The sequence below is a fragment of the Callorhinus ursinus genome, unplaced genomic scaffold (genome assembly GCF_003265705.2).
Source record: "Callorhinus ursinus isolate GAN/ISIS: 27379988/994484 unplaced genomic scaffold, GSC_fseal_2.0 scaffold20, whole genome shotgun sequence".
Classification (NCBI taxonomy): domain Eukaryota; kingdom Metazoa; phylum Chordata; class Mammalia; order Carnivora; family Otariidae; genus Callorhinus; species Callorhinus ursinus.
Window position 1 is genome coordinate 31,687,730 of NW_027397082.1, and position 12,647 is coordinate 31,700,376.

A 12,647-nucleotide genomic window follows, 5' to 3' on the forward strand; every position below is an offset into this window, starting at 1 on the left:
ACGAAAACTCAAGTCATCCCTGCAGTGTAGTTTTGATCTAAAAATTAAAACATGCTCTCCAGAGTGGTGGCAATCCTACTAGGAGTGAAGGCAGGGCTAATAATGAGCAGCAGCTGTAATCAATTAACTATCAATGCTCATATCCTCTTTTCCATAATGAAATAGTGTGGCATGTTGGACGATAGCCCAGATTGTCTTTATTAAAATAGTATTGGTAGAAGTGGCTTCCCAGAATGCAGTTATGTTATCAGCCAACCAGGCTCTTTATGAATAGAGGTGTGCTGGGGAGCTTGGTCCCCTCCACTTCCATGTGCCAGAGCAAATTGTATCATATTTTTCTCACAATTTTATAACCTGTCCACCTCTTGCAAGTAGATGAACTTGGAGTTCTTCTCTGTGTTTATGTCCTAAAGAAAAATAGACGAATGGTCATATGAAGGTCTCAGTGAGCTGACGTGGCTCATTTTGGCTATTTACATGTTCTTGGAACCCCTGTGAGCTGTAGCTTTGGGGGCCCAGACTTGAGATGGTCTCCATGTTACAATTTCATGGTCTATGATTATTGAAACAGTGTAAATCTCTGGGATACCAAGAAGAAACTTCATGGTTAAAGGAGTTTTTTTGGTTTTGTTTTTTAATGTGTTTTGCATGTGTGTTTGTTTTTAAAATGGGGAGAAGCTTATTGCCCGCGGTTATAAAAGTCTGTACTGGTTTTGTGCTCCCAGCTCATCATGTGTATACTGCCTTCTCCTCCCTTCTGCTCCCTTTCTCTGCCGCTCGTACTGCAGTCGGTCCCCTGAATTTCATGATGAGGAAATAAACTGTTTACCTTTCAAACTTCAGTTAACACTTTAAAGCCTTCGATATCATTTACTAATTCCTGGTTACAAACAACATGGCCTGAACGAGTTAATGAACTTTCAGAGGTAAATATTTTACTTTGTAATTCCTCGTAATAAGTTCTACTAGCCTGTGGATAGCTGGATTTCCGTCTTGTAGGTTGAAGTATTTGACCATTGGAGCTATTGGCTTGTCCTAAACTCATTAGATAATCAATGCTAATCAAAGATGAAAGGAATTTTAGCCAGTTTGGTAATTGAGGCTAATCACTCTAGTACATTTAGCCATTTCTTATGCTCATCTCACTGGTTTTGAGGGTTGGAAAAGGGTGGTTCAGTTGATGTGACTGTTAATGGATTTGATTGCCCCTCCTGTGGTTCAGGAACAATCTAGGTCTGCTCCTAGATTTCCACTCAGCGTGAAAACCTCCGTAGTCTTCTAATAGCGGGAGAATGGCAGAAATGAAAGGGCATCATAATGCCAGATTTGTGTTCAACTAGAATATAAAGTATTGGCCCTAAATGACACAGCGTGAGTCATCAGTGTAGCTGTTCGCATTAAGCGTGTGATAAAAAGAAAAAATGCTATATAGCTGAATAAAGCATGTGTATATATTTATGCTTATTTGAAAGTGACTTTGTTTGTAAATATTTTAAACAGGTTTTGATTGGTTGTTTCCTAATCCCTGCGAAGTGCATATTGATAATAACTCTTGTTCCCTATGGAGGATATAAAGAAGGTGGTGCATTTAATCCTTTTAGAAAGAAATATTGTCATGGGAGGGGCCAGAGCAGAGTCATGCCATCCCCAGGGAGCTTGAGGGGACGCCTGCAGGGGACCTGCCCTTAGTGAGGAGCAGAGCCTGGCTTGGGAATTCTTTGGGAGATGGAAAGTCTGTGGTAGCCTCTACTTCTTGAGCCCTTAATATGGAGCAGAGGGGCAGGGGCAGCGGCTGTAGCTGAGGGGTGAGAGGATTTAGAAGTGGATGGAGGCATTTTGTCACATTGGAATGTAAGGGTGAGCCTCATTTCAGTTATGGCTTGTTTCTGTATTAGAACTACAGGTATTTTTGAGTTGTGTGGAAGATTATTTTTAATATTTCAAGCACTGTGTGATTTACTCTGAGTGACTTACAAAAAATTTTTTTAAGCTCAGAAATTATTTACTGAGCTGTGGCAAAAAAATAAAAATTACCCATGATTCCCTAACTCACAAATAATCTCTTTTAACATTTCAGTATATTTTCTAACAACCTTTAAGAAAATGTTTTCATTTAATAAAACCAATATTCATTAACTACGTCCTGTGGTCTCAGCATTTGAAGAAGAGGCCATTTCTCCCCTCAAGGGCCTTAGGAAGGCTCTCATGCACAGTTACAATACGAGTGATGCATGTTATGGTAGGGTTAGTATGGGGTCCTAACTAGTGTGGGTATACCAAGGAAGGATGCTTAACTCCTCCAGAGAGAAAAAGGAAGACTGTAAAAGAACGTCGGGGCTAAGGCACAAGTAGAGGGCGGCTAGGGTGAGGGCTCCGAAGGACACGGGGAATTTCAAGAGATCAGAGGCGTCTGTACTTCGTTGGAGCTCAGGACAGTGCTGGCAGGAGGAGTGCTGAACCACAGAGGCAGGTGTTGGGGTGGGGGCAGTGAGAGGGGTGAGGCTGAAGGGGTGAGCAGAGGTCAGTCCTTGTGGTCTCATAGACCAGCTTAAGGTGGGTAGATTATTCAAGAGCAGTGGGCAAACATTAAAGCCTCTCAAGCGAAGGAATGAGACACTCAGATTTTGCTTTTTTGAAATGTCTGTGCTAAAAAGTGCAGTAACCTAGGTAAGAGGTGATAGTGGCCAGACCTGGAGTATCAACAGCATCGATGGAGAGCCAGGGTGCCTTTCTTGGAGGTAGACGTGACATAACTCAGTGTAGGTTGAGTAGGTAGAGAACAAGAGGGACAGATCAGTGATGAAGCATGGACTTTGAATTTGGGCACCTCGATAGTGGGTGACCGTTCTTTCCATTGGGTTTGGAAACATGGGAAGAGGGCGAGGTGGGGGAGGATGATGTGTGATGTCATGGGGGCATGTAAGTGGAGAGCCAGTGGTTGGACATCCAAGCGTATGGTACTTTGGAGTTCAGGAAAGAGGTCTGGGCTGGGGACCTAGATTTGGTGTCATCTGTGTAGAGGGAGTAATTGCAGCTGTGGGAATTGATGAGGTAACCTGGGGAGAGTATGTGCAGTGTGCACCTAGCTTCAGGTATTCAACATCCTTGTTGGGCTTTTAGAGAAAGGTGGGGCAGGGGGAGAGTGGCAGTGATTCTGCCCCGGCGTGAGTGAAAGGTAGGCCCTGTGGCCTTAGCGTCCTCAGTCAGTCTTGGCTCCCAGTTGCCTCCTGTAGCACAAGCTGAGCGTGAGCCTAGTGCTGAATTGCTGTAGTCAGTCTGACTTTTGCTTAATTTTCATCTCGTGTACCAACTGGTGCCCAGCTCCCAGCAGGACTGAGGAAGAAGTGGGCACAGTAATGGGAGCCGTGACATAGCGGGGCATGGGCCCCGAGCGCAGGCAGAGGGATTGGTCACACAAGAGGACGGACGCCGGTTCCACCGTAACCGGGGAAGGAGGGCAGGGTGGTGCGCGTTCAGCTACCTGCGGTGGCAGCGTATTAGGGTATTGTGGCTGCAAGTAGGCAAAACGTTACGTTGAGTCAGACGTTCACAATATATGTGATACACCTAGGAACCTACAGAGGAGGCGGGGAGTAGACACAGCATGATCCACAGCCTAGCAAGGGCATCATGGGGACCCGGGGACTTCAGTTTTCTCGGAACGTCAGTTATCGTGGTAGCCATCAGATCTCCGTGCACTGTAGCCCAACTGCCCGGCAGTCACTGGCTACGCTTCCTTGTTCACATGCAGTAGGAGAGACCAGAGAGAAAACTCTCCCCCAGCCTGGAATGGAAGTCCTTCCTTCCTCACCCTGAGCGAGGCCCTGAGTGGGAGAGTGAACAGTGCCAGGGGTGTGTGTGTGTGGGGGGGTGCTACTGCGTGCTGACAGCTGTGGATGAACCTGGGTTCCTGCTTCTCCCATCTTTCTGCCAAGCCAGGCAGTGGTCAGAACCCCATCAAGTACGAGTGTGGGAAGGAAGAGGGGACACCCGCACAGAGTCATGGTTCCGTTAGGAAGGAGAGCGGGAGAGAGAGATGTTGAGATAGTGGCCACCACCACCAATCTGCTGGCTCTCTGTGTGAAAGTGAGTTGGAGTGATTCCGTAGATAGTTTTGTTTTTTAAAAGACTTCCTATGAGCATTTTCCCAGGTTTTTAAATATTCTTCAAAAGTGATTTTAATGGTTCTCTGATATTCCATGTTATTTAATAAGCCTTTATAATATTTGCCATATGGCACTGTTCTGAACACTTTACAGGTATTAATTGAATTAAATCTTCATTTCACCCTATGTGATCAGTACTATTACTACTCCCGTTTTAAGATGTGAAACTGAAGTTCAGAGAGGTTAAGTAATGTGCGCAAGATCATGCACACAGTTCATGTGTGCAGAGCTGGGGGGTTCAGACCCAGGCAGCGCTCCTAACGACTAGCTTGTGCTGAATTAAAGAAATGGAATGGTTTGTTCATCCCTTGTCTTTATGGACATTTAGGCGGCACCCACTTTTTCCACAGTGTAGATAATGCTCCAGTGGATATCCCCGTACGTCAGTGTTTGTTTGGGACTGCTGGGTCAGTGGGTGACTGCTATTAAGCCTCTCGCTGTGTCGTGCTCTGCTGCTTCCCACAAGACAGCACAGCTGCACTCTTGCTATGGGCTTTCCACGGGAAGTGGTCAGTGTGATGCCCCCCCCCCCCCCCCCCCCCCCCCCCCCCACCCCAAAGCGAGCAGGCCGCGGCGGTCAGGAGATTGACTGTAGGCATTGCTGCGTCTGCTGGTAACCACGATGCCTTGGGCATGCCAGCCTTCAGAGCCCCCGAGCACGGCAGCATTTCTGTCCTGCTTACTTCCCATGGCTGGGAGGTTGACTGAAATCGTGTGGGTGAAAACTGCTATGATTCTCTTAGGTTTGAAGAGATACATAACGGCTTCCCTCACCTGGAATAGAAGAGGAAAGGAAAGTATTTTTGTTAGTAATTTTTGTTTCATTTTCTTTTACTTTACTCTAGATTTCACTTACTGGGTGTTAACCTCAACAGCTTTTTCTTTAAAGAAAATATCGATAAATTTCCAAAGCTAGGCTTTTCTTTTTTAAATGATTACCTTCCTGTTTGTTTATTTTTCTTGTTTTTTGGCGGTTAATCATCCATATATTGTCATTCATGGTTGTGTTTTCTTGGACGTTTTGGGTGCAGGTTCAAGGGGTTGGGTCCGACTATAATTGTCTGTCCAACGACAGTGATGCATCAGTGGGTGAAGGAATTTCATACATGGTGGCCTCCGTTCAGAGTGGCAATTCTACATGAAACCGGCTCCTATACTCAAAAAAAGGTAACACTACAATACTTCAGTACCTGTTGGTTTGCTTGGTTTTAAACGTCTCCATTTTACATATTTGTTTTTCCTTTGATCCCTGTATTTCTCAGATATATGTTCCTGTGTTTCTTTTATGCATTACTGTTACTGATGTAATTTAGAGCTCTGTATTTTCAAAACAATTATGAATGTAGGCTTTATCATTCTAACGGTTCATAGTGGCCTTGAGACGTGTTTGTTGTCCAGCAAAACACCAACTGGGCACGGACAGTGCACCACGAGCCTGCTAGTGTGAGTGGGACCATACATTGGGGGCTTAGAGAGCAGTTAACTAGTCGGATTCGGTCCATTAGTGGCTTTCCACAGTTTCAGGAAAGTGTAATGTAATAACTCCTCGTTGGTAAATGCATTTAACATGCTTTTCAACATATTTTTAATGAACAAAAGAACAACCTGCCATTTTGAGAATTTCCTAATTTGTTGCTTTTCCTATTGCTTTTTTGTTAAATTGTGTTCTCTGAATCTTTGGTCATCATGTAAGCACAAGCACTGTATTTTGAATTTCTTCACTAATGTGTAATTTTAGTCACATGATTAAAAAGGAGGTTATTTGTGCTCACATGGGTAGCACAGAGAGGTTGTATTATGCTTTTTTAATTCTCAGCTCTGACCATCCAGACTGTGAGCTGTGTAAAGTGCCCATAAGCATTTGCTGAAGAGCTAATAATTGCCCTTCTTCACCATGGGTTTGCAGGTTATTTTATTGACACGAAGTGGCAGTTTGCTGTGAATTCTTTCTTTCCCAAGTCTTTGGAGCTCTTGAGTGAGCTCTCGTGGACTCACACGAGAGCAGCATACCTGAAAGAGCTGCTGAATGTTTGTCTCACTGAGTTAAGACACGTGGGCTCCTGAACTCCATTGTTTCTGCAGTTTCGCCCCGTACCCCTTTCCTCCAAACTCCTGTTTTGTTCACGATCATGAGTAAGTGCAACTTTTGATCGAAGTGAATCAGGACTATCTGTAATTTGGTAGCTCAAGTCTGGTGAGATGGGATCTTGCTTATCCTAGCTGCTGTTACACCAGCTGACTTTGCCCTGAATTTTAAATGGTAAATGGAAAACAAACTGAGTTAAAATAATTAATGAAGTAGGGTTAATGCTGTGGACAAAACGAAATGAAACAAAACAAAACAGTGATTTTTAACAGCATAAAAATAACCATTTAGATTGTTTTTCTAGTCAAACCAAATTGTTGTAAATATCTTTTTGTCACCCTCGTAAAACATTTTTGATGCCTTTTTTCATTTCCATCGTCTGTTGACATTTCTTAATGTTTTGTATTGCAAAACCCAGCAGGATTCGTTACTGATGTTTCTCTTTAAAAGGCACATTTTCCTTATGTTCCTCTTTATCTCTTTCTGGCTACTGAAGGGCATATGTTCACTTTCACCTTTATCATAGCTTACCTGCATTTCCTCTTTTATTATAACCTGAAGAACTATTTTCATGTAAATGAAATGTCTCTGTTGGTGCCCTGCTTCCTTGTTTGGAGGGCAGAGCTTTAGAGAATAGATATTTCACTTTTGTTTGCTGTGATTCCATCTTCTGAGGTTGTTTTGCACACACAAACACATGCATATATGTGATTGTTCATAATTTTTTTGGTGCTTTACAGTTTGCTAAGGACCTTACCTTGAAGTTTCTTATTTAACTTTTGAGGAAAAGCAGTAGACATGTGTGTTTCCTCTGACCCTTAATTAACTCTGTTTCTTTTCCATTATAAAGTATCCCCGATCTCTAAAGATGTAAGTTGGCATGCAAAAGACCAAAAAGGTGTTCGTTTGCATCTTACAAACCATACTCTCGACTTAGAAACACAGTTTATTGTTTATCGTTGTTAATATCAGTTTATTTGTGATGAGTACACATTAAAAATACATTAAGTCCTTTGCACAGACCTTGTTAGTAACACTTCCAAGATCAGAACTCCGGCTGCTAGATTCAAACACCAAAGTGACATTTGATACCTTTGCTCCTTCCTTTTAATATTTGTTCATGAAGATCTTTGTCACCACCCCATGCACACCTGTTGGCTTGCAGATAATGTGTTAGATTACAGTTAAATATGTTTTTTAATCATGTTTCAAATATTCTGTCTGACCTCTAACCCAGCATCTAATGCTTGACTTCCTTTCTGTCCTTATCAGCTGAGATTCTTTTTCTCCATGGGGGAGCTTTCTGTGCCCACGGGCCTGTCCAGATAATGGCACTCTGGCATAGGGACATTCAGTGCTGGAGAAAATATGGAAGAGAAGAGAATTTCTCTTTAGAAAACTTAAAAGTACTAATTCAGTAATTGTTCTGCTTATCATTCAAGTAGATTGCCTTTATTTTCCTAATGATTTGTTGTAGCTGATAGGACATGAAATTTTGAAAATTAAAAAAATTTTCATTTAGAGCACAGGCATCAGATGATCACTTTTCTGAATGGAACGCATCCGTCATTCTTCTTTCTTACATTGCCTTTTAGCTTCCTACTTCTCTCACCATGTGACCCTCTATTATCTTTGTTAATACTCTGTTTGATTGACAGCATAATTTAGAATTATCAAATGCAAACCCAGCAACCATGCAGAAAAATACGTGGCTAGTATTTTCAACCAAACAATCAAATCAGATAAAGACATTTTCAGTCTTCTGGATCTTCTTTTAATGGTCAATTGAAATCTCATTTCATAGGAATCTAAGATTTTCCTTTTCTCATGTTTTATGATCCCTCTTTTCTAACAGAGAAACTTGATACATGAGTTGATTAAAATACATTTCTTGAGTAACTATAAACATGACATTGCAGGTATTTGAGGCTGTCAGGGCTCCAAAATATGGATATGATGTTTTTAACTGACCTTGAAAAGCTAGTCATTTTCTTGGGGAGAGAAAATATCTGAAAAGATAATAAAAGAAGGCAGTTTTGTACTTATCCGTAACTCACAGTGGGTGGTGGTATCTTTAGCACTGTGTTACGAAGTTAATTTTATTATTAAGGACCCTTTTTATCAATTTGTTGGAAGATGTTTAATGAGAAATTTCTTGCTTGTATTCTGAACCAGTAGTCACTTTGTCTCTCCCACCTTTTCCTGTTATATCCTACAGATACAGTAATTCTGTGGAGTATTTTTGATAATTCAAAGAGTTTTATCGCGTTTTGACAAACTTGTGGCATTTAGGGGCATAAGAGTGGGAAATGCAAAAATAGCACAAAGGTTCCAAAGTGTAGCTTTTATCATTACCAGATCAGGGTTTGAATCTTGGATTTGCCATTTTATAGCTTTGTGACCTTGAACAAATCACTTAGCTTCTCTGAGCCTAGTTTGATCTCCAAAAAATGAGTATTTTTTTTTGGTAATTTTGTGAAGAGTTGTTGAGGTAATAGGTATGCATGAAAAGCTTAGTGTCGTCCTTGGCGGGTAACATTTACTCAGGTAATTTTGGACGGTTAGAAACAAAGAATGTCATAGACCCATTCTTCCCGGTAGTCAAAAGAAAAGATGCTCTGCTGTTTCTGACTGATTCAATATAAATACTTGCTAGCTTGAAGGTTCACACTTGCTTTATCAAACGTGTTCGTGGGCATTCACGTCTAGACCTTTTTTTCCTCACATCCAGATGCATCTGGCCCCGAGTGGATACGGTGAAATAGCATGCTAAAGTTCTTTTTGCGAAACACAAGGTGTGACTAAAGAACAAACCACAGGAAAACATGGCTGTTTGATGAAACTGCCATCACGTGTTCTTTAAAAAGGCCCGTTTTCTGAACACTAGTCAGAGGACTTGGCTTTTTAAAGAGCTGGAAGGGAGTCAGGCAAAAACATAGCAAATAAAAGTAGAAAAGGGCCACACGGTCCCTCAAGCATCCTAAATATTTCAGGCCAATTCCAAGTACACAAATTATAACACAAAGTGATGTAATTCCTATTAACTTGAGAGACGGTGTATACACCTGATACATGAAATGATAGATGCTATATGCTTGTTCTGTGAGGTAGATTGTAGAATTATGTTGCTGGAGACCCTTTTTTCTTCATTGTCAGCACAAATCCTTGTTTATTAAAGATTTAGCTTGAAGGAAATTTTAATTAATTACAGGTGCCGTAAATCCTGCCCGGGAAGCCGCGCTGTGTTTCCCGTGAATGGCCTTCCTGTGCCTGTGCTGCAGCCCGCTCGCCCCGCTGCCTGACAGTGTGATTTATGGCTCTTGTTTTCTACCGGTCCGCTGTTTGCCCTCTAGGAGGGATCGGTCTCCTGAGCCTCCATAATAACAGCAGCGCTTTCACAGACGTCTTTTAATGACAACCGCACTGCATTCAGTAAGTCAGGCTAATTGCAGATGTACCCTATTAATTGCAAAAACTAGGAGAGGTTACATATTTTACAAGCTTTTAATTTGAAACCGCCCGAGATGATTTGTCTTAAGTGTTTGGATAGAGACGTCCGTAATATTCAACAATTCGCCATTATTGAAACTCCAGTCTAGGCCGTTATAGAATTCTGAGATTGAATCAGGTGAAAACAAATAGTCTTAGATGATGTTTTTACCCAGTGGCCGTTAAGTGGAAGTTACATTGTCGATAGGGACATTAAAAAAAAAATTCTTATGCTTCTTATGAAAGTGTCTTTTTGATTATTACTCATCATACATCTTTCTGAATATGGTAGAAATTGTGTATTTCTATGGCTTAACATTACAGAATTTTCCGGATCAACTTTAGTCTTTATTAAACATGCAAAAGAAGCTGACCATGGTACCAGTGGTGTGTATTTGAGAGGCTTGGCATCTCATTTGCTCAGCTGTGGTGAAGTGGTGTCCAGAATCCAGTTCAGGGTGGCATTCCTTGGTGGGTGGGGGCGTTAAGGGAATGGCCGTGGTGAGTCTTTGCATCCAGCAGTTGCAGGAGTTCCAGGGTCCCAAGCAAGTGGACGCACATTTGCAGGGCCTGGCTACGACCCAGTGGACATTTCATAAACGTGGGTGGTAATTTGTCCTCTGTTGGTTTTGAAGCCCCAAACAGTGGTAGTTGTTTTCATCCCCCCTTGTCTCTGTGTGTGCACAGAGCTCCAGGCCTAGAGGAGAGTTGGGCACAGACATTCTCAGTTTCGGTCCTCTGCCTTCTTGGGTCCTAGCTGCTTTATGACTTCTAGCAGCCACTGCTCTCCTGGCGGGGAAGACGGGGGTAGAGTTGTGGCAGCTGCCTGTCCACAGCGTCCATGGAAAATTTAGGCGCAGAGGAGTTCTTAGCATCAGCTCTGGCTTCTGAAAGTCCCGGGACTGGCGGGATGAGGCGTGCGAGGTGGAGCAGTGCATCTTTGCACGGCCCGCCTTTCTTCATGGGCACTAGGAGCTGCAGCGGGGCCCGTGGTGGTGGATTAGCAGTGTAGTCAGGGCATAGGGGAGGGAGGCGAGTCCAGGAGAAACCTGGCTGTGTGTTTGGAAAGCTGTGAGCCCTGAGGTTTTTACTGTGCATTCACCGTAAGGTACAGAGTTGGGAAATGGTTAATCAGCTGTGGTCTTCAATGTAGGACTGTGCAGGCATTGAAAACCAAAACGGTTCATGAAAACCATGAACAGGAAGACTGCAAAGGAGTGGTCATAGTAATAATATAGCTCTCCCCGTTGAACTTTTAATACGTACCGGGTACCATAGTTGTTCTCTAAAGCAGTTTTATAAACTCGGAAGTTTTGAGTGGGTATTATGACATGAGAAAGTCATTTCTCCCTCTTTGTTTTTCTCTTTCAAAATGTTTTTGGCTCTTATTACACCATTTTATACTCTGTTGAGTTAAAAAATTTTCCAATCCTAGTTTATTAACATAATATTAAAATCATTTTTGAAGATGTTGAATTTTATAAAATTTGCGTAATTGTGATTACATGAATGATTGCATTAGGTTTCCTGATACTTTGCTGTTCTTATATTCCTGTGATGAGCCTTATTAGGTTAATATACGGCTAGATTTTATTTGTAAGTAATGGATCTCTAGTAGGGAGTACATGTTTAAGTGTGGTGTGTCTGTTAGTTTTGAAAACAGGGTTTTGCTAGCCTTATAGTAATGAATTGAAATGCGTCCTGTCTTTTCCTGCATTTTGGAATAGTTTAAACAACAGGATGGATTCCTATGTTGCTCGTGAAACCCTTTGGGTCTGGTTGACTTTTGGTGAGAAGAGCATACCATCTTTTTCAAGTTCATCAGTAATTGGTCTCATCGGTTTGTCTCATTTTTCTTGGGTCCATTTTGGTACTTTTTTTTTTTTTTTTAACAGTTGTCCTCTGTCAAAGTGTTCAGGGTTTTGGCATTAGCTCACTAGGGGCAGTGGTGAGAAGACACATTTGTGTGGTATCTACATCTGGGTTGTGCTCTTTTGACATTCTCACGCTGTGCAGCTGGTTTGTTCTTTGGGCTGACTTGACAGAGCTTTGTTTTGTTTTTTTCAGTGAGCTATTTCGTTTTATGCTTTTGCAGTTCTACCAGTTTTGTTTTTTTATGGTCCACTAAGTTTTGTTTTTATCTTATTCTCTCATTTTCCTTTTTTAGCAGATTGCATTGACTGACTGCTCAGCTTGCTTTTAAGCCTCAGTGGCGTGTGAGGAATGAGTATTCCTTATGTGGTCAGAAACTCTGCAGATAGCTCTTAAAAAGGAGCTCACAGATGGTGGTGCTCAGATCATTTGTATCTTAATTTTTTACCTCTTGTTTTCTTTAATCTTACTTTCTCTCTTCTGGTCTGTCAAACTCTGGGAGGCTGCGCCTGGTCCCCTGCAGGCTGTGGATGTCCTGCTTTGTCAGCGCAGCTCTGAGGACTTTGCACCCCTTGTTTGGTATAGGGCTTGTTGGTTGTTGGTAGGTGAAGGTGCGTGGCTCCTCCTCCGGCATGTACTGTCGCCTTTAAAATATAAAATATCCCTCTCTGTTCCTGTTCAGTTCATTTTGTCTGGTATTTGTATTTCTAGTCCTACCCTGTTTCTCTTTGCAGTTCTTGGGTAATTCCCATATTTTCAGCTTTTGGTGCCAGGCTCGTTTTGGTCTAAGGGTTTGGCTGTATGTACCCCCTGGAAAGTCTCACTGCTAATAAACCCACTGTCATTGTGGAGTCTCCTGGTATATTTAGTCTGAAACCAGCGATTGTATTTTCTGTTTATTATATTTTCTGTTTTCCTGATTTTTTTCTATTTTCTATTACTTTTTTCCCCTAGAGTGGTTTGATAATTCTGCAGTCTAATTCTTGTATTTATGTGGAAGTAGCAGCTATGGATCAGTAGATGAGCTTTTTTTT

General features: G+C 42.1%; 1 protein-coding gene across 7 annotated transcripts in view; it reads left to right on the top strand.

The window, feature by feature from the left end:
- The window catches only part of ERCC6 (ERCC excision repair 6, chromatin remodeling factor), a 77,272-nt gene that overhangs the window by 34,305 nt on the left and 30,320 nt on the right, over nt 1-12,647 (top strand). For all 7 annotated transcript variants that reach the window (XR_003209970.2, XM_025880590.2, XM_025880591.2 and 4 more), the window contains one exon: nt 5,198-5,333. Coding sequence is in view for 6 of the 7 variants with exons in the window: in XM_025880590.2 (XP_025736375.1) it covers nt 5,198-5,333 (136 nt within the window). In the remaining variant the exon portion in view is untranslated. The remainder of the gene's footprint in view (nt 1-5,197; nt 5,334-12,647) is intronic.